The 27,883-nt window shown below is 50.3% G+C and overlaps 1 protein-coding gene across 4 annotated transcripts in view; it reads right to left on the reverse strand.

Annotated features, from left to right (window-relative positions):
• The window catches only part of LOC147702493 (glucagon-like peptide 1 receptor), a 461,965-nt gene that overhangs the window by 122,142 nt on the left and 311,940 nt on the right, over positions 1 to 27,883 (reverse strand). For all 4 annotated transcript variants that reach the window (XM_086928799.1, XM_086928795.1, XM_086928798.1 and 1 more), the window contains one exon: positions 14,019 to 14,088. In XM_086928799.1, the coding sequence (XP_086784925.1) occupies positions 14,019 to 14,088 (70 nt within the window). The remainder of the gene's footprint in view (positions 1 to 14,018; positions 14,089 to 27,883) is intronic.

Consider the following 27,883-nt stretch of genomic DNA (forward strand, 5'->3'; position numbering starts at 1 on the left):
CAAGATAGGTGTTATGTTTTTAATATTTGCACAACGCTCATCTATCACCGGTGAGACCGGATAGTGCCAGTGGGATGTATGAAAGTACAAAGCTGTGGAACATGTCTTGCAACACATATCTGGGCTGTCTGATTGTGCATGGCCCAGGAGAAGTCAAGGGGGGATGAGGACTAGCAACGAGAGCTCTCAACCTTGGAAATGGGGAACCAGGCTCAAATCCTCAACTTGGCATAAAATCCTGTGATTCTCGAAAAATTCACTTAGGGCCCAATTTAGAGTTTGGTGGACATGGTACTCCACCACAAACTCTCAGTTTGCCCACTCTATTATGAGTCAGAAGGGTCGTCATGTTTCTAACTGTGGTGCCGCCGCTGGCTTGGCCATTGGAAACCTACACCGATGGCCTGACTGAGTAGCAGTGGCGGCTGCTGCAAAGCTCAAGTGGGGGTACTGGGGAACGGGGGAACGGGGGAACGGGGGAACGGGACAGGGGATTAGGAAAATAATACGAATAAAAACAGAGCTTACCTGTTCTGCCACTGACACTGCCGTCCCCCTGGGTGCTTCTCTTCTCTCCAGATGGTGTCCCAGCAGTCCATGGGACACCAGCACAGGCTTCTCACCCAATCCTGGCGCTGCTCTCAATAGCATGAGAGCAGTGCCAGGATGTGCCTGAGAGGCTCGGTTTGCCTGGGAGTCTATGCAGTTTCTCCAAACCAGCTGTGCAACACAGCTGGGTTGGAGAAACTTAAGTGTGCATCACGGTTTGGCCGGCCGAAGATGGCTGACCAAACTGTCATGCGCACTTACATTGCTGCACAACTCCTCCCCTGCTGTCATCAGGGCCCGCCCAGACTTGACTGGCTCTAGCAGGGAAAGAAAAATAAAATGATAATAAATTGATTTATTGTCATTTTATATTTCCCTTTTTTTTTAGCAGGGCCATGGTGGAGGAGCCGCCGCTGCAGAGTAGGGGCCATCAATGTAAGAACATTAGACTGCCCACCCTATTTAAACCAGACTTTCTGTTCTTTTTTTCTGTTTGGGACCACAGGGAAAAATCTGGCTGTCACGAACAGAAAATAATTACTAATGACCCACATGCCCTTTGTGCGTGTTTTTTTAGAACAAAAGAGTTTAGTGAGCGGCCGCTTCAAACGTGGTGACGGTTTATCATACTTTCAGAGCCTTGTTATGTTATGCGACTTTGAAGCGTGGCTAGGTTAAACCTTGCGCAAAACCAATATTTCAATCAGGTTATACAGCAATATCTTTGAACAGTGCTCCAGGGAACAGAAAGGAGACGGCCACCTACGTCCCAATAATCTTTTGTTACTAAAAGTAAAAAAAAGATGGACACAAAAACAGATTTTGTTCCTGAGCAAAAGACAAGCAAGCATTCAACATCAATAGAACATCAGTCCAATAAGGTGTCAGTCCAATATATTTTCAATCATTTTTCTTTATTTTCTTATTTATTTCATCCTGTTCATAATCATGGATGTATTACACACAGGTTCATAACAGCAGATTGGTATGGATGGTATAACCAAGATGTAACCAGTAGCCGACACGTGTTTCGTCTTGGGTAAATCGCCCAGCGACTTCCTCAGGGCATACGTACATTTCTCAGAACAGATTTACCACACCCCAGGTAAAACCTGTGTATGGTCCCATATCATATGGGTCTAAAATATATCTTTTATCCTTCACGGGTAGCGCGTATAAGTATGAAAAATATCTTGATCTGACTAAAATTTTAGTCTCAGCATGTGTAGAAGAATATATATCATATGACGGAGAGTACTCCCATCGCCATCGTGGGTCCTTCAATGAGAGAGTCACTTGATGGCGACGGGAGTACTCTCCGTCATACAATATATATTCTTCTACAAATGCTGAGACTAAAATTTTAGTACGATCAAGATATTTATCATACTTATACGCGCTACCCGTGAAGGATTCGAGATACATTTTAGACCCATATCAATGGGAACATACACAGGTTTTGCCTGGGGTGTGATGAATCTGTTCCGAGAAATTTACATATGCCCTGAGGAAGTTGTTGGGCGATTCACCCAAGACGAAACACGTGTTGGCTACTGGTTACATCTTGGTTATACCATCTATTCCAATCTGCCGTTATGAACCTGTGTATAATACATCCATGATTATGAATAGGATGAAAGAAATAAGAAAATAAAGAAGAAGAATGATTGAGAATATAATGGACTTGCACCTTATTGGACTGATGTTCTATTGATGTTGAGTGCTTGCTTGTCTTTTGCTCAGGAACGATATCTGTCCTTGTTATGTTATGTTATATTGATTTGTATAGAACACTAATCACCTGAGAGGGAATCCGGGCAATCAGAGGAGGGGTCTTAGCACTCCTGTGAATGCAGAGAGATCCCCACTGAGCTGACCCTGACCTCTAGATATGGCAGGGGCTAGTCAGTCAGGGTGACGGATATAATGTCCTCCACCACCCTGACAAAAGGCGGGCAGCCTGCTGATTTTTAGATTTGGCCCGTAATCTCCCCATGCCTTAAAAACACAGGAAAATTATCTGGTTCTCGTGTAAAGTGCTGTGTTGCCCGTGTGCAAAATCGCTGCCATGTAAAACCAAAAGGAACAAAAAAGAATCAGTCTCACTCTGTGTCGTAGTTCGGGGGGCAGGGTAAAGAGTATGAACATGCAGGACACATGCTCACCTGTAAGTGGGTGAAAGTTGCAGGAGGACATGCCTAAGACAGCACAGTGTTTAAATGTCTTGTTGAAATCAGTGCACTGAGGGCTTTAAGTGGGCCGGGTCCTGCCGTGCTCAGCACTAGCAGTTCCAAAAAGTAGGTGTTGAAATGGGTCCCTATTGGGCTCTCCATTTTTGGCCTCACCCTCAGTGAATAAAAAAATCCTAACTCTCCAGCACTAACACCCTTCACTGCCTTTGAGGAAACTTCAAAGAGACTTGTTATAGTTCTTTCACAGCCCGATCATTTAAAAACGGAAGCATTTTTTATATTCTATACAACGAAGCCATAGTTATTGCATTTATATCTTATGCAACTAACAGCCATTGACAAAGCCAATAATGTTGGCTTCTTGTAGGTGTAATGTTACTTGTATTATATATCTTGATGCAATGACATAAGCAGCAAAATACCAGTCAGGCGGTACTATGCTAAGCACAGATTTTTAGCTCAAGTGTTTTTAATCCACGCCCTTAATTACATCGTCCACAGTCCTTTGAGAGACCCCTCCCAGTTTTTTCATCCAACTTAAAGCCTTGGGTGCACTGCCAATTGGCTGGCTTCTGGTATTGAATAGATTGTGTGGTTGCGGAAGCTTTCGTTGAGGTGCAGATGAGATCTGGCAAGCCACATACATATTTACGGCAGACAGGGATGCGTGAATGTTCTGTTAAAAGGGGTGACATATTGCCAATAGGTTGGAACTGGACCTAGCATTGATGCAAAGTTACTGAGGGGGTACACAGGAGATTGTGTTATGGGTATATTTGTAGTTGTAGATGCTGCACAAAGGCATGCATGGTTTAGCAGCTGATGGTAAGAGTAGGAAGGAAAGATCCTTCTGCATGTGTACCCCCACTTTTTGCCTGGTTCTAACCTGTTTTTTTTACTAGTCTGACTGGGATCATGCTAATCAGGAACACATACTATCTGATTTCTTCCTAATCTGTTATGTTAGAACCTGGGTACCATCCCAGATTGGATACTGGGGTAACCTTATCAGTCCCTAGTATATGGTACACATGTATCCAGGGCATGTACCCCAGAAGTCTCCCATGGGCTGCAGCATGTATTATGCCACCCATGAAAAACCATTCAAAATGGAACTACAGGCCTACCATTGCAGCCTGTGTAACTTGGTGAATGCACCACTTACTAAAGATATAGGTTTACTATATCTAAAGGTCACTGCGCTTAAAACTATAAGTCACCTCTATTGCAGGCCTTGACAATCCTGAAGGCAGGGTGCTTGGTCCTATGTGAGAGGGTGCCCCAACATGAGCAGGACACCCCTGCAGCCTACGGAGTCCATTCTCCCAGGTTGTCAGTGAAGCAGCGATATACTAATATAGAGGGGCATTACGTGAATGCATGATGACTATCTCGAAAACGGCTGCAACGAACCTTTTTGTGTTTGGTATCAAACATGTTGGAATCATATCCCCACACCATTACTGGTGTGGGAGGTATGATTCCACCCACCAGCAGAGCCCTCCGTTAGGCTCTCAGTGTTCCCGAACCCAGCCTTCTAGTCCCAGGCAGCACACAATGGTTGCTGCCAACCAGAGACACATTTCTGCCCTCCTGCTGTTGAGCCAAGCTGGAGCAGAGGGAGGTGGAACGATTGGCATCCTGTCAAAGGGAGGTGTGACCACCTCCCACACAGGATTTAGTGTATTAGGGCTGGGTGGGTGTGCTTGCCGGCACCTGAAAGTCTGCATGAGGGACACATTTGGTGTCCCTGTACATAGTACATAGTCCAGCTCAAACCAGTTCTGGAAGTTGTTGGCCCCCAATCTGGCACAAAACTGGACAAAGGACATGGGAGTAACCTCTATGTGTCCAGACCCTCCCCTGGGAGGGTCCCCTGAATCTTCCCAAGCCTCTCCTTCGGGTATATAAGGGGTTACTTGGATGTAGGTCCCTAGATTCGTTGTGGACAAGATTCAGAACTAAAACCACTGCACTTCTACCATCTGGGCACGCTGGACCTTGATGGACTTCGTTTGGGCTTGACTTCATCTCCCGTTCAGTCTGCTGCCTCGTCTATGCCTGTGCACCAGGCAGGATCCTTAGAGGACCTGTGGAGCATCCACGACACTTGAAAATAATCTCCCTTGGAGTGAAGGAGTCACTCCCCTGCATTCGCAGGCACTTCAACACAGCTGACCAGTCTGCTGATCCCAAGCTCCTGCGGACTACGAAGGGTTAAACAACACAGGTGGTGGTTATCTATGGCTCCCAAAGCCCGAGCTGCCCTCTCACCAAGCTTGAGGACAGAATCCCTCGTGGGGCCTGCATTAACCGAACCCCTGTGCACCGTGTACTTTTGCAAGTGCATATGCTTATTGCCAACTTTGTGACAAGTGCATTGGTCTCGAAGTAGCCCCAACCTTCAGCAGCGTCTTCCATCTAGACATTCAGCCACATCACCTTGTGGGCACATTGGCCTGCTTCTATTGTTGAACTGCTAGAGGTCCTCTCGCGACTCCTGTGCCTCCGGCCTGTGGGTCCATTTGAGGGTCACTTTTGGTTTCCTTGGGCTCCCTTGATTGTGCAGGGCCTGCCCTGACTCACCTGCTTGTGGTGAGTCTCCTGGACCTTGCTGGTCCCAACTTTGCACCTTCCTGACTTCCTGATTGGTTTGCCATTGCCAAGGCTTGTTGGTGTTACCACTGGACACCTACCACTCAGCACTCAACATCCTTCGTGGGACAGGTCATATCCGGCTCATGTTTATCCTCAGCATTGCATAGACCCCGTAGCTGCAGAGTCAAGGTCACCGTCATCATCCCTGTAGCATTCGACATCGGAGGGCATTCGTCTCCTGGTCACTCACGAGTGACTTTGACTCTGTCCCCTCTGCTTTCAGGTACTCTTCACCAAAAATCCATGTTTGGATTTCAACTGACAATTTCTCCTCTTCCAGTAGTGGCACATTCCTGATGTCCTCCATTGGGTTCGACAGTGGTTTCCATCGCCACATCACACCTATGCACCTGGCTCCCCTGGGATAGGTCGCTTGGGTACTGCAGTATCCACGGGTGGAGTGGCTCTCCAACCTTTTGTCTTCCATGGGGTTTCTTCAGGGTCCCTTCGGAAGGGTCCCTAATCTTTAGAATTCCAACCACGACTTGCACATAGACTTGTACGGAGCACGCGTCCACTGCACACGCACTTCCCGGGGTCCCTATCTACTCACCTTGGGTGGTTCCTTGGGGTCACAGCAATTCTACGTCGTTCTATGTGAATGTTAATGATTTGAATATGCATTAATATACACCGTTTCTCTTTATGTTTTCAAGAGAAGATGCTAGGATCATTTTACTTCATACAGTCATACAATGAAGTAATAAGTGCAAAGACATTTTCACAAACTGAAGTCTATAGGGTGGACTGGATGCACACAATTATAGTGATTGATCAGGCTGGCAGTCAACACACCTTACAGGAAGCCTAGCAAACAATGTTAATATGAAGGGTAAGTCAAGACAACCAATCATCAGGTCTAGCTTGGCAGAGTAGCTATCACCAGACCTTATGTGTCCCTTAAGAAGTGCTACTGAGAGAGGGGCTTTGCCCACATGTTGATTACCTTTAGAACACTACTTGATTGGCCAGAAGTTGTGTGCCTCCACATAGAGTGAAAACTTATTTCACTCCTATTGGTTATTAAGGTGTTCAAGTAAAGATTCCTTGTTGGGGGTGGCCTTCTCTGGATCTCTGGATGTTTTCTATGTAGATCGCCCCTTCTCCGGTGGGAGGGTAATAGCTTACCATGTTCACAGGTGTCAGGGGCAATCCAGGACCCTCTTGATCTACTAAAGCAGGGTGCACAGTTCAGCTCTTGTGGGGTTGTGGTAAAGCTTCACCCAGTGCACAGCATGCACACTAACAGCAGTGATTGTCGAAGATGGGGTGCACAGTGGAAAATGATATGTGTAAGTGGATTGGTCACTGTTCTGTTGCAACCATTGCATCGATAAACCCATTGAAGAGGGCGTCTAAGCGGTCAAATGGTGACCCATCAACAGCTCACATGTGCGTTGAGTACATGGGCATGGTGGGGTGGGTGGGGTGAGTGCACAGGTAGCAGTATGTCTGTGAGAGTGCAGGGTAAGCAGTCCTAACTTTACTACTCCTAAATGCCCTTTGTGAATACCGAAAGTCGTAAAGTTAGAATTTTCTCTCAGATTACTTTTGTGAATCGGGCCCTGGGTGTCCAAGTCCACATCTGTGCATCCTTTAGGCTTATGAGACACCACTCAGAGCTGTAGGAGCAGGATCTCAACACTTTCCAAGCTTCTTATAGGGCTGTACTTCCAGTGCTATCAAGAATCCCAGTGAGGGATTGAGTTGGGTATTCCCTTTTTCAAAGCTGGCCTTGCTATTCTGTCCAGTTACTCTCTGGGAATCATAGCTTGCTGGATCTAATTTGAGCGCCAAATTCCAGCTCTGCTGCTGCCATGAAGCCTCCAAGTTTCCAGCCAAGGATGCTAAAATAATGTTGTTTCTCTGTGCATGTGTGTATGTGTTTCTCAATGTGTTTTTGAGTGATTTACAGTGAATGAGATTGAGTGAGAGTGCTTGGGAATGTGTTTAAGAGTGTCAATGAGAGTGAAGGCATTGACAATACTTGTTTTTTTTAACTGTGCCCCCCTTACTATTGGTGGTGATGTTGTGTTTTACATATTTTTTATGTAGTGATCTGGAATCACCGAGTTCAGACTGAACCAAGACACATTTCATAGTGTTTAAGCCTCGTACACATATTTGTGAAAGGAAAGACCAAGCAGACCAAGCAACCCCAGCAACAGTGATGTCAGCCTGAGCTCTGGAAAGAGAGAGCAGACAATAACATCACTGCGAGCTGCATGCACCAGACATCTACAGGGATGCTGCTCATATAAAGTGAATGCAAGGGAGATGAGTGCAGACAGGTGATTGCCGAGGATGTCTGAGTGAGTACAGAGGCTTCCTGTAGGGAGTGTGTAAATGCATCACGTGGGTATCTGTAGGGGGTGAGTGCACTGGTGTCTATAGGGGATACGTGCAGGGATTTCTGTAAGTTGTAAGTGCAGGGGGTTGTCTGTATGAGTGCAGGGGGTGCCTATGTGAACACAGGGTGTTAGTACAGGGTTAGCGGTGTGTGTGTGTGTGTGTGCGCGCGCACGTCTGTCTGTATGTTCAGGACGGGAGTGCAGGGGGTGCGTGTAGTGTAATATCCCCAGTGGTCTAGTGGCTGCACGCACACACGTATCCACACATCCGCAGGCCAGGCGTGGCCTGCGGGGCTGAATAAAAGGATGACGCCCGCTCGAGGATGTCACTTCCGACTGAGGCACGATGTCAGCGTGGTTCACTTGCTGCAGCGCAACCTGCCCCCGCGCTGCCTCGCAGGCCAGAGTAAGGCCTAAGTCATCCCCAAAACGCAGCACACAACATTGGCGATGAGCGGAGGGGGCCCAACCCTCGCCTGAGCACCGGAGGTCAAAGTGGAGCGCCCTGCTCCTTTACGCAGCCCTACCGCGTGTCTGTCTGCGGCAGTAAATCAGCCTGGCCCCCACCTGGCCACCCCTGCCACTCCACACCTGGGTGCTGGAGACTCCTGTGGCTGCCCGTGAGAATCGGCGCATCAGAGAGCGGAAACAGACCGGTGGTGCGACCTGGTGCCATATCTCACGCATCTCGCGTGAGTCGCGGGTATGCGGAGCACCCTGTCAATGCTCACGCATCTCGCGTGAGATGCTGAAAACGACCCCTGGTGTTCCCTACTGCGCCCTGAAGGGATTGTGAGCAGCATTCTGGCCTGGGGAAGGACCCCAACGTCTCTACGCCACCAGACCCCTGCAGTACACTCGACGGAGCTGAGGTAGGCCGCCCAGCTGCCACGTGGCGTTGTGGAACCGGAGTAAAAGGGGAAACGCTCTTCAAGGGCAAGCACCATCCCAATAAAGTTGCGAAAAAGGGGGAAGAAGGTGTAATTGTCCCAACGAGCTACTACCATGGGGGATGAAGAAGCGCCAGCAGCCACCATTAACATTCCGTTTCAACACGCCGCGTCTGGGGTCCTACCACCATTCAGCGAAATGGAGGCCCCGTCCACAGCGTCACCAAGGTGGAAGACATGGCTCGAGAGATTGGAAAATTACTTTGTAGTCAAGAGAGAGTCGGACAAAGCAGTGAAGAGGTCGCTGTTATTACACTATGCAGGGGATGAGATATTCAGACTGTTCAAACACTTGCCTAATACGGGGGCGGCGGTAACTGCCCTCAACGGTCACTTTGACCCACAGCTGAACCTAGACTTTGAAGTTTTCAAACTGGGACAGGCACGTCAGAGGGAAGGCGAGACCATGGACCGGTTTTATGCTCGCGTAAGGGAGCTAGCCAGTTCCTGTACCGACGAGGATCAACCGAAGGCCATACAGAGACAGATCATCCAAGGGTGTCGAGACAAGGCACTGAGAGGATCGATACTACGCAAGCCAGGGATCTCACTGGAAGACATCCTTATTTTGGCCAGGTCCCATGACCTCTCGAATGTCAGGGCCACCGCTATGGAACAAGCACTCCACAAACCCCAAAGTAAACCAGAGGCCATCAAGAGTGAACGGGCAGACGCGGTGAGGACCCAGCCACGTGGACCACCCCAGAAGGAGTACCGGAAAAATCTGTCCTGAACACAGTGTGGGTATTGCGGACACGAGCCCTACGCGGCCAAAGACTGCCCAGTCCAGGGCAAAACCAGCTCGAACTGTGGGATTCCAAACCATTTTGCGTTGGTGTGCCGAAGGAGGAACACGTCAAAGACTTTCAAGAAACCACGAACGCCTACCAAAGCTATTCGGCAATTGTCACTAGCTGAGCCACCACCACTAATGACAGAGAGATATCTACCCACAATGGACGAAGACTCGGAGTCTGAGGATGAAGAGGTCTACATTGTCTCGTTTGCGCGAGAACTCAAACAGCGGCAGCGGCCGCAGCTGACGTGCATGGTACAGATGGCTGGAAATGAAGTCAAGGCAATAATCGACACCGGAGCCACCGTGAATGTAATGGGTTTGCAGCAGTTCAGGAAACTACGACCGCGCCCCCAGGTGCTGCCGTCAAAAATGAGGATATTCGCATATGGAGCGGATACACCACTACCCCTCAAAGGGAAAATCACAATACCCATCAAGGCCGACGAGTTGGAGGTGGTGGCGACGATCCACATAATTGACAGAGAGGCTGACACCCTGCTAAGCAGCCACACAGCCGAAGACCTGAAGTTAATAGCGTTTGCTAAGCGCATCAGAGCACACCAGGTGGACGAGCTACTGGACGATTCCCCGAACTGTTCCGGGGCTTGGGCTGTATAAAATGTGAACCAATCAAACTACACATCGACAGGTCTGTCACTCCCACCGCCCTGCGACACCGTCGGATCCCGTTTCACTTACGTCCACTGGTGGAGAAAGAACTCGAAAAGCTGGAAAGCTTGGGCGTCATAGAAAAGGTCACGGGCCCACTCCGTGGGTCTCCCCAATGGGTATTGTGGAAAAACCTAAACAACCGGGTGAAATCCGATTGTGCATTGACATGCGACTACCGAACACCGCGATCCGGAGGCAGAGACACCTGACCCCTACTATGGACGATATTATTGCAGACGTGAATGGGTCAAAGTGGTTTTCGAAGATTGATCTGAACGTTGGATACAACCAGCTACCATTAGTGGAGGAGAGTCGTTTCATCACCACTTTTAGTACCCACCTTGGCCTACGACGATACAAGCGGTTGAATTTTGGCATCTCCTCAGCAGCCGAGGTGTTCCAGAATACCATTAGAGAACTTCTGTCCGGACTGCCTGGGGTAATCAATGTCAGCGATGACATCCTGATCCATTCCGCCACCGCTTCGGAACATCACAAACATCTCCGGGATGTCCTGAGGAGACTGAGTGCCCATGGAGCAACACTTCACAAGGAAAAGTGTCAGTTTTTCCAGCCCTCCATAGAATTCTTCGGATACGTCTTCAATCAGGAAGGTATCCAGGTAGACCCAAGAAAATCCAAGGCCATCAAGGACGCCCTAGCGCCAAAATCCCCGACGGAAATAAGAAGTATTCCTGGGATGGCCACTTACTGTGGCCGATTCATACCGGGCCTAGCCACCTGGAGTGAACCCCTACGGGCGCTGACCAAGGCGGATGCTGTCTGGCAGTGGGGTCCGAAAGAAGACAAAACATTCCAGGGGATCAAGGACGCTCTCCTGGAGAAAGCCACCTTGTCATGCTTTGATCCCACGAAACGTACAGAGGTGCTAGTGGATGCCAGCCGGTGGGCCTCGGCGCGGTGTTGACCCAGGAACACGAACCCAGCCAGTGGACAGCACTAGCATTCGCCAGCAAAGCCCTTACCCCAACCGAAACCAGATATGCCCAGATTGAAAGAGAGGCCCTAGCCATCAAGTGGGCCTGTGGCCATTTCCATTTATACCTGCGAGGACATCCTTTTGTCATGGTCGCCGACCACCAACCCCTGGTGTCCCTCTTCAAGGGGACTGCTCCACACCCGCCACCTCGCATAGAACGATGGGTGATCCAACTACAACCATACGAGATGGAAGTCGTATATCGGCCGGGGGCCAAAATCCCGCAGATTTTTTGTCGCGCCATCCATCCCTACCTGAACCAGAGTCGGTGGACGACGAGTGTGAGGAATATGCCCAGTGGGTGGCACTCACGTCATGTCCCCAAAGCATGACAATAGCAGAAGTGAAAGAAGCAGCCGCTACCAACAACATTTACCTGAGGTCGTTGCAGGCGGTTCAAGAAGGTTCGTGGGCTGAATACCTCCACCCCTCCAACTCCTGGTCAGCGGGAGACAGAGAGTCTCTCACGAAGACGTGGCGAGTCAGGCATGAAGTAAGTGCTACTGAAGAGGGGGTGTTGCTGAGAGGGTCGCGTCTGGTCATTCCCCAGAGCCTGAGAGGCAGGGCGGTGCAACTTGCCCATGGGGGCCACCAAGGCACCATGAAGATGAAGGCACGTATGAGGGAAAAAGTATCGTTCCCGGAGCTAGAGAGCATGGTGGAGGAACACATGCGGAAATGCATGGCCTGTCAGCTGACGAGTGACCCTGAAAGACCCCTACCCGTGATCACTGAAGAAGCATGTACATCTCCCTGGACCAAGGTGAGCATAGACTTCGGGAGCTTTCCGGGAGAGGGACACACGTTAGTGGTCATCGACTCCTACTCGAAATATCCACTAGTGGACAAAATGGCTTCCACTGCGTTCACCCATGTGGGACCGGCACTAGAGAAAATGTTCTCCATGTTTGGGTTTCCGTCAGAGATACGAAGTGACAATGGACCACCCTTCCAAGGGGCTGAGTTTGCCACGTTTCTCCGACAAAGGGGAATTCAACACCGCCGCATCACACCTCAGTGGCCCCAGGCAAATGGAGACGTTGAAAGATTCATGCCGACCCTACACAAAGTATTCCGGATAGCAGTGGTAGAACAGGCTGAAACGGAGCAGAGGCTACACGAATTCCTGCGGGAGTATAGGGGCACTCCTCACTGCACCACACAAAGCAGTCCATGGACCCTCATGTTTCAAGGACCACAAAGAGACCTTCTCCCCAGTGCCCCGGGGTGGACACCGCCCCAGCTGCCACCGGTGAAGCTCAGGAACGGAGGCGCCAGGGGAACCAATGAGCTAGTCGCCGCAGAAAAGCCACCCCTAGAAGAATGAGCCCGGGGACCCGGGTGATCATATGGAACAGACGCCCAGGGGGAAAATTCCAAACTCGGTATGAGCCCGGCACCTGGACGGTTAGGTCCACGAGGGGCACCATGGTCACGGCACAGAAGGGAGAAGAGGAAGTGTAAGGAATGCCTCCTGGTTCAAGGCCATATCGTCAGGAAACAGACAGTGCTCAGAGATAGATGAGGGGGAACCCGATTCGAATGTGACGACACTTCCCGAGGAAGAGGAAGCTGCACTGATGGGGAGCCAGGTAGAGAGACCCGAGCCTGCGTCGGTGTCTCTGACACCACCTGTCACGACCAGGAATGTGTGCCAAGATGCCGAAAGTGGTAGGGCCAACTCGCAGCAATACAATTTGCGGCCCAACCCACCACCAAGCCAGAAACTGAGAGACTATGCCTCCCTGCTGAGACACTGAAGCTGTCACCAAGGGACACGCAAGTACCCAGGCGTTTTGTTTTCAAATGTTTGTAGTCCGGGACTGATTTGCATTGCTTCACAAAAAAAAATATATAGTTGGATAGGGATGTAATATCCCCAGCGGTCTAGTGGCTGCACGCACACACGCATCCACACATCTGCAGGCCAGGCGTGGCCTGCGGGCTGAATAAAAGGATGACGCCTGCTCGAGGACGTCACTTCCGACTGAGGCACGGTGTCAGCGTGGTTCACTTGCTGCAGCACAACCTGCCCCCGCGCTGCCTCGCAGGCCGGAGTAAGGCCTAAGCCATCCCCAAAACGCAGCACACAACATGTAGGAGGTGAGCGCATGTGTCTGTAGGCTGCGAATGAAGGGTGTACCTTTGTGAGTGCGAACAATGAGATGCAGGAAGTGTATGTGTGTATGCAAGGTGCATGTAAAGGTGCCTGTGTGTGCTAGGAAGGGGTGTGAGTGCAGGTGGAGAGTCGTTGGTGAAAGGGAAATGATGTGCCTACTTATGCATGGGCAATCTTTAGATTGGTGTGTGTGAGGAGGTGCGCACAGGGAATACCTGTAAAGGGGTTAGTGCACTGGGGGTTTGTAGGGGTTTAGTGCAGGAGGGACCAGTAGAGATGAGTGCAGGGTGTGCTTTTAGAGGGATTGGTGTAGGGGGTTCATGTGTGTGAGTGAATGTGTGTGTGTGCTCTCACACGTAGTCCCAGTATGAGAGTGCAGGTGCATGTGCAAGTGGTGCTTGTAGGATGGCAGTGCAGGAATGCCTGTGGATGGTCAGTGCAGGTAGTTTCTGTAGGTGTTAGTGCAGGAGGTGCCTGTAAAGGATCAAACCAGGGTGTGAATGCAAGGGGTGACGGTCTGTGTAGGTGTGTGAGCATAATGGGTGCCTATTTGAATGTAGGACAGTGAAACAAGAGACAAGACAAGAAAGAGACAGAAGGGGAGACTTAGTGATGGGGATTCGAGAGAGATTGAGGGACATGCAGAGAGAAGAGATATGATAGTGAACAGAGAAATGCATAACAGTGAAATCTTCAAGAGAGGTGGTCTCAAAACACAACATGTTTACCACCACAATTGCTACAATGGGAGCCCGGATAATCCACCAGACACCCATGTGGACATTTTCACTCCAACATCTGAAAGAGAAGAATGAAGAATCTGTCAGTAGCTCTGAATTCAAGTTCTATGCCATCCAAGGCATTCTGTCAACCTTTTGGAAAGGCTGATCCATACCATCCTGCAAGCCTTCATAGGTCCCATAAGTCTCTTGTGCATATGCCCCACTCACAATATCTGTCATGTCATGATAGAGGCCTCTGCAGGTCCGTTGGCTTATTCCATGAGTACAGGCGAGGTAAGGTCTCAGTGTGCAACTGAGGGTTTGAAATCGGAGTACTTGTTACTTATGGTATTCACATGAATGGTCTAAAACCATCCCTGTTCACCTTATGCTCAACATTTAAAATTACCTCCGCTCACCCTATTCTCAACATAAATAATTAGGGATGAGGACTGGCAACTTCCAAAGTGTCTACTAATACAGCCATCAGCTCCAAGAAAATTGTAGAGTATCCTTTGCTCACCATCATAAACCCCACTGAAGATGGAACCATGATCTGATCCGAGTCCACAATAGAAGGGCTAGAGCAAGCAGGGTTTTCACTAAATAAGTCTCAGCCCAAGGGAGCATTGTAATTCTCAGAGCATGCCCAAGTAAAACATGCTATTCCCGGAGCATGCCCAAGTGTATCCAAGATATTGTGAATGCTTGAGAATATCATGTTTATGAATGGTCTAAACACTAGAGGCAAACATTTAGTAAATCTAGAAATACATATAAATACATATAAGAAAAAATTAACAAAATATTAAAATACAAGAGCATATGAGAGGGCATAAAGTGGAGCAAAAAAATTACATGTTTCAAAAATAGGACTATTTTCTTTGAAGGGTATAAATCTTTAAATCTGGCCTTGGAGCATTGAAGATGAATCTAGGTAGTGTGGCACAGCAGGTCTGATGCCACCTACTTCAGTGCTGATTTTCTGGTGCTGGATTCATTGACGCAAGTGTGTATGCAACGAAGTGCTTGACTGCTTGCAAATCACACCTATATGAGGAAATATCTTCAGTATTTATTTGGTTGCCGTTTTTCAGTTGGAGCCAATGATAACTGATAAAACACCACCAAAGGGATTATTTGCTTTTAATTAGTAACTGGAAAGCACCAGATTTTTGCCCCTTTGTCTGCTTTGGTGCCCTCTGATGTTAACCACAATAAGTGTATCCCCTAACTCTAAGAGCTTTTCGGTGATGGAGTCTCTCACTATGACCCACTAGGTCCATGGTATGCCACATAATATACCATTGAAATCATCAGCAAGGTCTCAAGACACCAGGACCAATTTCCACTCATGTTTTGGAAGCATGGTTCACGTCACATGGCTTCAGCTCAGTGTTTAGTGCGTGTTGCTTTGCAGTGGGCAGCAAGATCAATCAATCAATCAGAGTACTTGTAAAGCGCGCTACTTACCCGTGAGGGTCCCAAGGCGCTGAAGGGAGGGGGGGGGGGGGGGGGGGGTTGCTACTGCTCGAAGAGCCAGGTCTTGAGTAGCCTTCTGAAGGTGAGTAGGTCTTGGGTCTGCCGAATGTGGGTAGGGAGGGTGTTCTAGGTTTTGGCGGCGAGGGAGGAGAAGGATCTGACACCGGAGGTCATCCGTTGGATGAGGGGGAGAGAGGCAAGGGCGAGGCTGGCAGAGCGGAACTAGCGGGAGGGGGTGTGGGAGCTGAGTCTGCTGTTCAGGTAGGCTGGTCCGGCGTTGTTGAGTGCTTTGTGTGCATGGGTGAGGAGCTTGAAGGTGATCCTCTTGTCGACGGGGAGCCAGTGTAGGTCTCTCAGGTGAGGGGTGATGTGGTTGCAGCGGGGGGCGTTGACGATCAGTCGGGCGGAGGCATTTTGGATGCGTTGTAGTCGTCGTAGATGTTTGGCTGGGATTGCTGCTTAGAGTGCGTTGCCGTAGTCCAGTCTGCTGCTGACGAGGGCCTTTGTCACCGTTCATATTGTTTTGGTCGGGATCCACTTGTAGATCCTGCGGAGCATGCAGAGGGTGTTGTAGCAGGAGGAGGAGACTGCATTGACCTGTTTAGGCATTGAGAGGGAGGAGTTGAGGATGAAACCTAAGTTGCGTGCGTGGTCGGTGGGTGTTGGTGCTCTTTCCAGTGTGTTCGGCCACCAGGAGTCTTCCCAGGCTGAGGGGGGTGGGTCAGAGGATGAGGACCTCTATCTTGTCCGAGTTCAGCTTCAGATGGCTGCTCCTCATCCAGTCGGCGACAGCCTTCATTCCCTCATGGAGGTTGGTTTTAGCGGTGTGTGGGTCCTTGGTGAGGGAGAGGATGAGCTGGGTGTCGTCGGCGTAGGAGATGATGCTGAGGTCGTGAAGGTGGGCCACTTGTGCGAGGGGGACCATGTAGACGTTGAAAAGCATTGGGCTGAGGGATGAGCCTTGGGGGACGCCGCAGATGATGTCGGTGGCTTCGGATCGGAAGGGTGGGAGGCGGACGCTCTGGGTTCTGCTAATTAGGAAGGACGTGGTCCAGTCAAGAGCCTTCTCTTGGATTTCGGCTTCTAGGAGGCGTGTCTTTAGAATGCGATGGCAGACCGTGTCAAGGCGGCTGACAGGTCTAGGAGGATGAGGGCTGATGTTTCGCCGTTGTCTAGTTGGCGCCTGATGTCATCTGTGGCAGTGATGAGGGCTGTTCGGTGCTGTGGTTTTGTCTGAATCCGGACTGGGACGGGTCCAAGATGTTGTTGTCTTCTAGGTGGCAGGCCAGTTGCATGTTGACAATTTTCTCGATGACCTTTGCAGGGAGCAGGGAGATGGGCAGGGAGCAGGGAGATGGGCCGGTAGTTCTTGGGGTCCTTGGGGTCCGCTTTGGGCTTCTTGAGAAGGGCGTTGATTCCGGCGGGCTTCCAGCATTCCGGGAATGTCGCTGTTTCGAAGGAGATGTTGATGACCTTTCGTAGTTGGGGTGCGATGACTCCGTCTGCTTTGTTGAATACATGGTGAGGACACGGGGCAGACGGAGATCCTGAGTGGATGGAGTTCATGACCTTGCGTGTCTCGTTGTTGTTGACGTTGGACCAGGAGGTCAGGTGGTTGGCACTGGTGATGTTCACAGAGGGGATGGAGTCTGGCGTAGTCGGGGCGGTCGTGGTGGAGTCGCACAGTTCTTGTGAGGGCGGTATGTCGTTGGCGTTGGCGCTGGGGTTGGAGAGTTCCTTTATGATGCTGAAGAGCTCTTTGCTGTCGTGTGCATTGTTGTCCAAGCGGTCTTTGAAGGAGGATCTCTTGGCTAGTCTGATGAGGTAGTGGTGTCTGCGGGTGGTGTCCTTGTGGACAGTGTGGTTGTCCGGTGTGCATTCGTGGAGCCATGTCTTCTCCAGTTTCCGGCATGCGCATTTAGAGGCCTGGAGCTCGTTGGTGAACCAGGTGGCTCTCTTGTTGGTGTGGCTTTTGGAGGGTTTCTTGAGCGGGGCGAGGGTGTTGACGCAGTCGTCGATCCACTGTCTGAGGTTGCGGGCTGCGGCGTCTGAGTTGGTGGGGTCGGTGGGTAGGTTCTTGGCAAGGGAGGTGATCAGCTGGTCTTTGGTGACTTTGCTCCAGCAGCGGCGAGGCAGCTGTTGGGTGCAGTGGTGAGTGGTTGGTTTCTTGAAGGTGAAATGGATGCAGCAGTGGTCGGTCCAGTAGAGTTCAGTGGTGTGGTCTAAGGCGACGTGGGAGCCTGTGGAGAAGATGGGGTCAAGCATGTGGCCGGCGGCGTGGGTGGGTGCGGTGTTGAGTTGTCTGAGGCCGAGGTTGGCGAGGTTGTCGATTAGGGTGGCGGAGGTGGCGTTGTTGTTGTTCTTGAGGTGGAAGTTCAGGTCCCCGAGGAGGATGTGGTCCGTGGAGTGCATGGGTGCTGGCAAGGTCGGCGATGGAGTCACTGAACTGAGCCCGGAGTACGGGACTCTGTAGATGAGTGTTCCTCTGAGGGTGGTGTTGGGGTCGGTGTGTATCCGGAAGTGCAGGTGTTCGGCGGTGTTGAGGGTGTCGTCTGTGTGGGTGGCGACTTTGAGGATGGACTTGTGGACGATGGCTATTCCTCCTCTGATTCCGTTGGTGTGATCCCTGCGGGTGTTCTTGTAGCCGTCCGGGATGGCTATGGCGATGTCGGGCGCCAGGGAGTCGTTCCACCAGGTCTCGGTCAGGAAGGCCATGTCTGGGGCGGAGGTGTCGAGCAGATCACAGCTGAATTTGGAGGAGAGTCTTATTCCAGAGCAAGTGGCACTTCCATGATGTCCTAATTCACAGAGAACAGGACATGACCTTGCTTGCTGAATGTTCTGGTATCAGGATTGTAGCAACAAACAGAACCAATGTTCTCTCATAAAACACTGCAACAAACAGTGCTGTTTATATGGTGATGGCCTGAAAAGCATGCCTATATGAGCCTACAAAAAGATCAGGGGCCATTTAATTAGCCCCCTGAGTGCCTACACCCAGGCTCAAAAGAAGTCCATGCTGTAGGATGTATTCATGACACAGCCCTAGGATCACCTACTTCAACGGTCATTTTTAATGCCTCTGTGTAAAAATGAAGCTTGGAACGTATGACAAACAAGGCTTGACATTAGGCAACATCACCCCTATATATACCACTGTGATCACATTTAATGAAAACATTTACGCTGTTATTGGTCTTTCCTCCAAGATAGAACATGCACTAGAAGATGCACACTTACAAAACACAGCGATAAAGTGCCTTGTGCAATTATAGCACCTTTCCTGCAGGAAGACAGACCCCACACTGCTTTAAAAAAAACAAAGACCTACCCACATGCTTGGTAAAACTCAGTGCTCCTTGTTATGTTTCAAATAAATGCACAATCCAATAGACAGGGTCTAACCATTGAAAATAAACTTCATTCACAATTTGAATTGCACAAATAAAAGATAGCATGTGGCCCATAACGTTTCCTTACCACCTCAAAGGCCTCTTCGTGCATCAGCAGAGTTTACCCTATACCTATCATATCATATTCATTCTTTAGCATACTTCTCCCCTGTGGTTATGTAGAAGAGGATTAGGCCCAGATAGACAGAAATAGAAATAACACATTTATTAGCCCAGTTCTTTCTTGGTGTCTCATGGCAATGCATAAGTTAGTCTGACAATATGCTTGCAATAACCGGGCAACCCGCAAATATATATTTTTATATATATCTATATATATCTATATATATCTATATATATCTATATATATATATATATATATATATATATATATATATATATATATATATATATATATATATATATATATATATATATATATATATATATCCACCACCAGTCCTGCCCTCTTATTAAAGAAACAGGTCCGACACATGCACTGGGACCAATCCAGGAAACTTTATAGGCACCATCAAGAAGACACAGGTAAGTAAAACATGTGGCAGACGCCTTTGGGCATTTTGCCTTAATCATTGCCATTTCAGTGTTCTCTGCTGTGATAAACGTTAGGGGTCCATGCTGCTAATCACACTCCCATTGGAGCATGGTTCAATCCAGTTATCGAGACATCGCTCTTTTACCGCCTCCCTTGCAGTCCTCGCAATGTTTGATGGTCTATGTGGTCCCCACACCAGCGTGTCGATTTTAAAACATCCGCCAACAGAAATTTGTAGTGATCCTCAAAGCGGACTCAAGTCAAATGCCAAGTCTGGGCACTAAATTTGCCCCAGATATTCCAGCTCACGAGTTCGACCACATACTGCTGCGGGATATCTTCCATGGCGGCAATCATCTCCCGGATTTAGCCCCAGTCCACTTCAAGCTGCCTCCCCGACCTAAGTGCGGTATTGTAACCTGCCTTGAGCTGCTCTGAGCTGCACCCGATTGTTATTATTAACTCCCACAGCGCCCGATCTTAACTATTGATTTGCATAGCGCCCGATCTTAATTATTATTCCCTGCCTTGAATTGTTCTGAGCTGCACCGGATCTCAATCACTTACTCCCATAGCGCCCGATTTCAATCTTTAGTTAATCATTCCCATAGCGCTCCACCACCTCAGTAGTTGCGCAGTTTGTTTTGCAGCGTAGCGCTAGTCCCAATTGCACCAATTAGCATAATAACACAGCGCTAGCCTCCATAGCGTGCTGTAACTCTGAGCTTTGTCTGCATTGCCTTGCCTTTCAATAATTTGATTGTTTGTGCCCACATTTGTTTGTTTGTTTGAGTGTGTCATTTATACTTTGTGCCCCTATCTCTGCATAGGATTTGGCTGACTGCCATCTTGTTTAGTCTCTTGTTGTTGTTTAGCCTTCCCTCCCCGGATATCCACCCCGCCTCCCGCCTCCCAGCTGCTCCGCCCTCGCCCTCGCCCCTCCCCCTCCACTATCCATATATGACCAATGTCTCTACGCGCAGCGTTCATGCGCAGCGGTCGCACCCCATGCGCGCCGAAGGTGCGCCAAAGGTAAGCCCATCTACGCCCGTCCGCGCCTGGACCGCGCCCAGCGCCAGACCCCCGGTCCTCGCCGCTCCCAACCCACTAGAGTCACATATGACGCTGCATCTCTCTTCGCCCTCAACCCCGGACGAGCACCACAATGCTGCGAAGCCGCCCCAGGTCGCTCCCACGGTCCTTTCGCCTGCCTCTCCTGCAAGTTCAACTGCTCCAGGACCCTCACCAAACCCAACCCCTCCACACACAGCTCCGCCTCTAACCGCCTGAAGTGCATCTTGCTCAACACCCGCTCGGTCCACAGACACGCAACGGAACTCTGGGACCTACTCGATACTGCGTCACCGGACGTCGCCTTCCTTACAGAAACCTGGATGAACACAACATCTGCACCCGACATCGCCATAGCCATGCCAGACGCTTACAAGATCATCCGTAAAGACCGCACCAATCAAACAGGAGGAGGCATCGCCATCATCCACAAGAACACCATCAAAATCACGACCAGCTCCGAGGATAATCTTGCAACCTCCAAATACCTCCACTTTCAGATCCACACCGACCCTAGGACCACTCTTAGAGGCACCCTCATCTATAGGCCTCCAGGCACCCGCAGTCAATTCAGCGATGACATCACCGACTTCGTCTGCCCACATGCCCTCACCTCCGAGAACTACATTCTCTTAGGAGATTTCAACTATCACCTTGAAAACAGACACAACAGCAACACCTCCACCCTTCTGGATAACCTAGCCAATCTCGGACTCAAACAACTTGTTGACACCCCCACCCATGTTGCAGGACACACGCTCGACCCTATCTTCACCTCCAGCAAGCATATCTCCTTCGATCGCACCACAGCTCTCCATTGGACGGACCACAGCTGTGTTCACTTCAGCTACAAAACCACCCCGACCCACAACCGCCCACAACCTATTCCTCGGAGAAACTGGAACAAAATCCCCTCCGACCAACTCCTCACATCACTCAACCAAAACCCTCCCACCCTCTCACTGGACCCAAACCAAGCGGCCACCAAACTCAAGCAATGGATCACCCACAGTGCTGACGAATTAGCACCCCTGAAAAAACACCAGTTCAAATCAGACTGCAAAAAAGCTCCCTGGTTCAATGATGACCTTAAAAAATCCAAGAAGCTATGCCGCACCCTGGAGAAAACATGGAGAAAAAACCCAACCACTGACAACATGGCCATCCTCAAGGCTGCCATCCGCAAACACCACCAACTGATTCGATCTGCTAAGAAATCAGCATTCAAGGATCGTCTTGACAACAACAATCACAACAGCAAGGAACTTTTCAACATCGTCAAAGAATTCACCAACCCCACCGCAGCATCTAACGACACCACTCCCTCCCAAGACCTCTGCAATGCGCTATCCTCCTTCTTCTACAACAAAATAGCCGACATCCACAACAGCTTCGAGAATACTCCCAGCGTCCAACCCCCCCCACCCCCTTCAGATCCTACTCCGCCAACTAACAACCTCACCGCATGGAACCCAATCACCACTGAAGACACCATCCGCCTAATGAACTCCATCCACTCTGGCTCGCCAACCGACCCCTGCCCCCACCACATCTTCAACAAAGCGAACTCCATCATCGCACCCCATCTCCGTGATGTCATCAACTGCTCGTTCAACTCTGCCACCTTTCCAGAAAGCTGGAAACACGCCGAAATCAGCGCCCTTCTGAAGAAACCCACAGCAGACCCCTCCGAACTTAAAAACTACCGACCCATATCCTCCTCCCATTCCCAGCCAAAATCATCGAGAAAGCCGTCAACAACCAGCTCGCCGCCTTCCTTGAATCCAACAACTCCCTCGACCCATCTCAATCCGGATTCCGAGCCAAACACAGCACCGAAACCACCCTCATTGCAGCATCCGAACACTACTGGACAACGGTGAAACTGTGGCCCTCATTCTACTCGACCTCTCCGCCGCGTTCGACACAGTCTGCCACAGCACCCTTATACAATGCCTCAGCAGCATCAGCATAAAAGGAAAAGCCTTGGACTGGATCACCTCATTCCTCGCTGGGAGAACTCAGAGAGTCCTACTTCCCCCATTCACCTCAGAGGCCACCGAAGTCATCTGCGGCGTGCCTCAAGGATCTTCACTCAGTCCCACCCTCTTCAACGTCTACATGAGCCCACTCGCATCTATTGCGCGTCAACACAACCTCAACATCATCTCCTATGCTGATGACACCCAGCTGATCCTCTCCCTAACCAAAGACCCTAACACCGCCAAAACCAATCTTCATGAAGGCATGAAAGAAGTAGCCGAATGGATGAAACATAGCTGCCTAAAACTCAACTCAGACAAAACGGAGGTGCTCATCCTAGGATCCTCCTCCTCTGCCTGGGACGACTCTTGGTGGCCCTCCGCTCTGGGCACAGCACCCACACCCACAGACCATTCACGTAACCTTGGCTTCATCCTAGACTCCTCTCTCTCGATGTCCAGACAAGTCAACGCAGTCTCATCATCCTGCTTCAACGTACTTCGCATTCTCAAAAAGATCTTCAGTTGGATCCCCCTCGAGACAAGAAAGACTGTCACCCACGCACTGGTCACGAGCCGACTGGACTATGGCAACACACTATACGCCGGAATCACAGCAAAATTACAGAAAAAACTCCAACGCATCCAAAACGCTTCAGCGAGACTCATATTGGAGATCCCTCGCCAAGATCACATCACCGGACACCTAAAAGACCTCCACTGGCTTCCCGTCAGCAAAAGAATTACATTCCGCCTTCTCACCCATGCGCACAAAGCCCTCTACAATTTAGGACCCGAATGCCTCAACACTCGACTGTCCTTCTACAAACCCACCCGCCAACTACGATCGTCCAATCAAGCCCTCGCTGCAGTCCCGCGCATCCGAAAATCCACCTTGGGTGGCAGATCCTTCTCCTTCCTTGCTGCCAAGACCTGGAACTCACTCCCCTCCCACCTCCGCCTTACTCAAAACCACATCTCCTTCAGAAAAGAACTTAAAACCTGGCTATTCGACAAATAATGAACCCCCTACCCAAGCGCCTTGAGACCCTCTTGGTGAGCAGTGCGCTATACAAATACCTGAACTTGAACTTGAACTCCCCGATACCAAAATTCAATCCTGGGCGGGGGGCGCCACTGTGTGCACACAACACGCAAACACCTCAAAATGATGCCGGCATCAGTGGAGCACCAAACTGAGAGGCGTGTCGGAAATGCAGCGCCGACAGCTGCTTAACATCCACCACCAGTCCTGCCCTCTTATTAAAGAAACAGGTCCGACACATGCACTGGGAACAATCCAGGAAACTTTATTGGCACCATCAAGAAGACACAGGTAAGTAAAACACGTGGCAGACGCGTTTCGGCATTTTGCCTTAATCATTGCCATTTCAGTGTTCTCTGCTGTGATAAACGTTAGGGGTCCATGCTGCTAATCACACTCCCATTGGAGCCTGGTTCAATCCAGTTATGGAGGCATCGCTTTTTTACCACTTCCCTTGCAGTCCGCGCAATGTTTGATGGTCTATGTGGTCCCAACACCAGCGTGTTGATTTTAAAACATCCGCCAACAGAAATTTGTAGTGATCCTCAAAGCGGACTCAAGTCAAATTCCAAGTCCGGGCACTAAATTTGCCCCAGATATTCCAGCTCACGAGTTCGACCACATACTGCTGCGGGATATCTTCCATGGCGGCAATCATCTCCCGGATTTAGTCCCATTCCAGCACAGGTTGTGCTACTCTCTCCCCGATACCAAAATTCAATCCTGGGCGGGGGGGCGCCACTGTGTGCACACAACACGCAAACACCACAAAATGATGCCGGCATCAGTGGAGCACCAAACCGAGAGGCGTGTCGGAAATGCAGCGCCGACAGCTGCTTAACATCCACTACCAGTCCTGCCCTCTTATTAAAGAAACAGGTCCGACACATGCACTGGGACCAATCCAGGCAACTTTATTGGTACCATCAAGAAGACACATGTACGTAAAACACGTGGCAGACGCGTTTCGGCATTTTGCCTTAATCATTATATATATATACTTGGCCTCTGCTTCTTTTTTTAAAGGAGTGTTCTGCATGTTCCACGCAATTGCCAGTATCGCGTTACAGGGGTCACCGCACTTTAAAGCAGGCCTGGACTTCACTGGTAACCGCTTCGGTGCTGCATCTCTTCAGGTTACTGAAACTTTACCAGGCTCACCACCGGAGTTCGACATTTGGATTCTGGCGGAGTTGGAGGCACCTGTGCACCACGATGGACGAGCTGGTTTTCCAGACGAATCCACGCCATGTTCCTGTCATTTCTTCGGAGGTTTGTGCGGGTCAGGGGACCGGAGGGGACACTTTGTAAGGAGCAACTTAACAGGACACCAGTGGATGCCAAGATGATGAGCCCTCCGCCGCAACTAGCACCCTAAACCCCCCCCCCGCATCACTCACCTTCATGAAGCGCTGCATTCTGGGATCTGTAGTTTCGCTGCAGTCACCCTGCTTCAGGTGCAGTAGTTTGAACATTCGGGAGGAGGGACCAGTGACTAACCTATCCGTGTGCGGCAGGACTGTGTTTACAAACTTTCATTTTGGCCCACACCCTGTTCATAGACTCTGGGCGCTGAGGAAGGCTGGACAATGCCGAAATGCATAAGCCATTGAGAGTCACAAAGCTTCATTAAAGGTGTTTCCTGTCTCCCCCCTACTTGGCCTCTGCTTCTTTTTTTAAAGGAGTGTTCTGCATGTTCCACGCGATTGCCAGTATCGCGTTACAGGGGTCACCGCACTTAAAGCAGGCCTGGACTTCACTGGTAACCGCTTCTGCGCTGCATCTCTTCAGGTTACTGAAACTTTACCAGGCTCACCACTGGAGTTCGACATTTGGATTCTGGCGGAGTTGGAGGCACCTGTGCACCACGATGGACGAGCTGGTTTTCCAGACGATCCACGCCATGTTCCTGTCATTTCTTCGGAGGTTTGTGCGGGTCAGGGGACCGGAGGGGACACTTTGTAAGGAGCAACGTAACAGGACACCAGTGGATGCCAAGATGATGAGCCTCCGCCGCAACTAGCACCCTAAACCCCCCTCGCATCACTCACCTTCATGAAGCGCTGCATTCTGGGATCTGTAGTTTCGCTGCAGTCACCTTGCTTCAGGTGCAGTAGTTTGAACATTCGGGAGGAGGGACCAGTGACTAACCTATCCGTGTGCGGCAGGACTGTGTTTAAAAACTTTCATTTTGGCCCACACCCTGTTCATAGACTCTGGGCGCTGAGGAAGGCTGGACAATGCCGAAATGCATAAGCCATTGAGAGTCACAAAGCTTCATTAAAGGTGTTTCCTGTCTCCCCCCTACTTGGCCTCTGCTTCTTTTTTTAAAGGAGTGTTCTGCATGTTCCACGCGATTGGCAGTATCGCGTTACAGGGGTCACCGCACTTAAAGCAGGCCTGGACTTCACTGGTAACCGCTTCGGCGCTGCATCTCTTCAGGTTACTGAAATTTTACCAGGCTCACCACCGGAGTTCGACATTTGGATTCTGGCGGAGTTGGAGGCACCTGTGCACCACGATGGATGAGCTGGTTTTCCAGACGAATCCACGCCATGTTCCTGTCATTTCTTCGGAGGTTTGTGCGGGTCAGGGGACCGGAGGGGACACTTTGTAAGGAGCAACTTAACAGGACACCAGTGGATGCCAAGATGATGAGCCTCCGCCGCAACTAGCACCCTAAACCCCCCCCGCATCACTCACCTTCATGAAGCACTGCATTCTGGGATCTGTAGTTTCGCTGCAGTCACCCTGCTTCAGGTGCAGTAGTTTGAACATTCGGGAGGAGGGACCAGTGACTAACCTATCCGTGTGCGGCAGGACTGTGTTTAAAAACTTTCATTTTGGCCCACACCCTGTTCATAGACTCTGGGCGCTGAGGAAGGCTGGACAATGCCGAAATGCATACGCCATTGAGAGTCACAAAGCTTCATTAAAGGTGTTTCCTGTCTCCCCCTTACTTGGCCTCTGCTTCTTTTTTTAAAGGAGTGTTCTGCATGTTCCACGCGATTGCCAGTATCGCGTTACAGGGGTCACCGCACTTAAAGCAGGCCTGGACTTCACTGGTAACCGCTTCGGCGCTGCATCTCTTCAGGTTACTGAAACTTTACCAGGCTCACCACCGGAGTTCGACATTTGGATTCTGGCGGAGTTGGAGGCACCTGTGCACCACGATGGACGAGCTGGTTTTCCAGACGAATCCACGCCATGTTCCTGTCATTTCTTCGGAGGTTTGTGCGGGTCAGGGGACCGGAGGGGACACTTTGTAAGGAGCAACTTAACAGGACACTAGTGGATGCCAAGATGATGAGCCTCCGCCGCAACTAGCACCCTAAACCCCCCCCGCATCACTCACCTTCATGAAGCGCTGCATTCTGGGATCTGTAGTTTCGCTGCAGTCACCCTGCTTCAGGTGCAGTAGTTTGAACATTCGGGAGGAGGGACCAGTGACTAACCTATCCGTGTGCGGCAGGGCTGTGTTTAAAAACTTTCATTTTGGCCCACACCCTGTTCATAGACTCTGGGCGCTGAGGAAGGCTGGACAATGCCGAAATGCATACGCCATTGAGAGTCACAAAGCTTCATTAAAGGTGTTTCCTGTCTCCCCCCTACTTGGCCTCTGCTTTTTTTTTTTAAAGGAGTGCTCTGCATGTTCCACGCGATTGCCAGTATCGCTTTACAGGGGTCACCGCACTTAAAGCAGGCCTGGACTTCACTGGTAACCGCTTCGGCGCTGCATTTCTTCAGGTTACTGAAACTTTACCAGGCTCACCACCGGTGTTCGACATTTGGATTCTGGCAGAGTTGGAGGCACCTGTGCACCACGATGGATGAGCTGGTTTTCCAGACGAATCCACGCCATGTTCCTGTCATTTCTTCTGAGGTTTGTGCGGGTCAGGGGACGGGAGGGGACACTTTGTAAGGAGCAACTTAACAGGACACCAGTGGATGCCAAGATGATGAGCCTCCGCCGCAACTAGCACCCTAAACCCCCCCCCCCCGCATCACTCACCTTCATGAAGCGCTGCATTCTGGGATCTGTAGTTTCGCTGCAGTCACCCTGCTTCAGGTGCAGTAGTTTGAACATTCGGGAGGAGGGACCAGTGACTAACCTATCCGTGTGCGGCAGGACTGTGTTTAAAAACTTTCATTTTGGCCCACACCCTTTTCATAGACTCTGGGCGCTGAGGAAGGCTGGACAATGCCGAAATGCATACGCCATTGAGAGTCACAAAGCTTCATTAAAGGTGTTTCCTGTCTCCCCCCTACTTGGCCTCTGCTTCTTTTTTCAAAGAAGTGTTCTGCATGTTCCACGCGATTGCCAGTATCGCGTTACAAGGGTC

This window comes from Lissotriton vulgaris, chromosome 7 (assembly GCF_964263255.1).
Source record: "Lissotriton vulgaris chromosome 7, aLisVul1.2, whole genome shotgun sequence".
NCBI lineage: Eukaryota > Metazoa > Chordata > Amphibia > Caudata > Salamandridae > Lissotriton > Lissotriton vulgaris.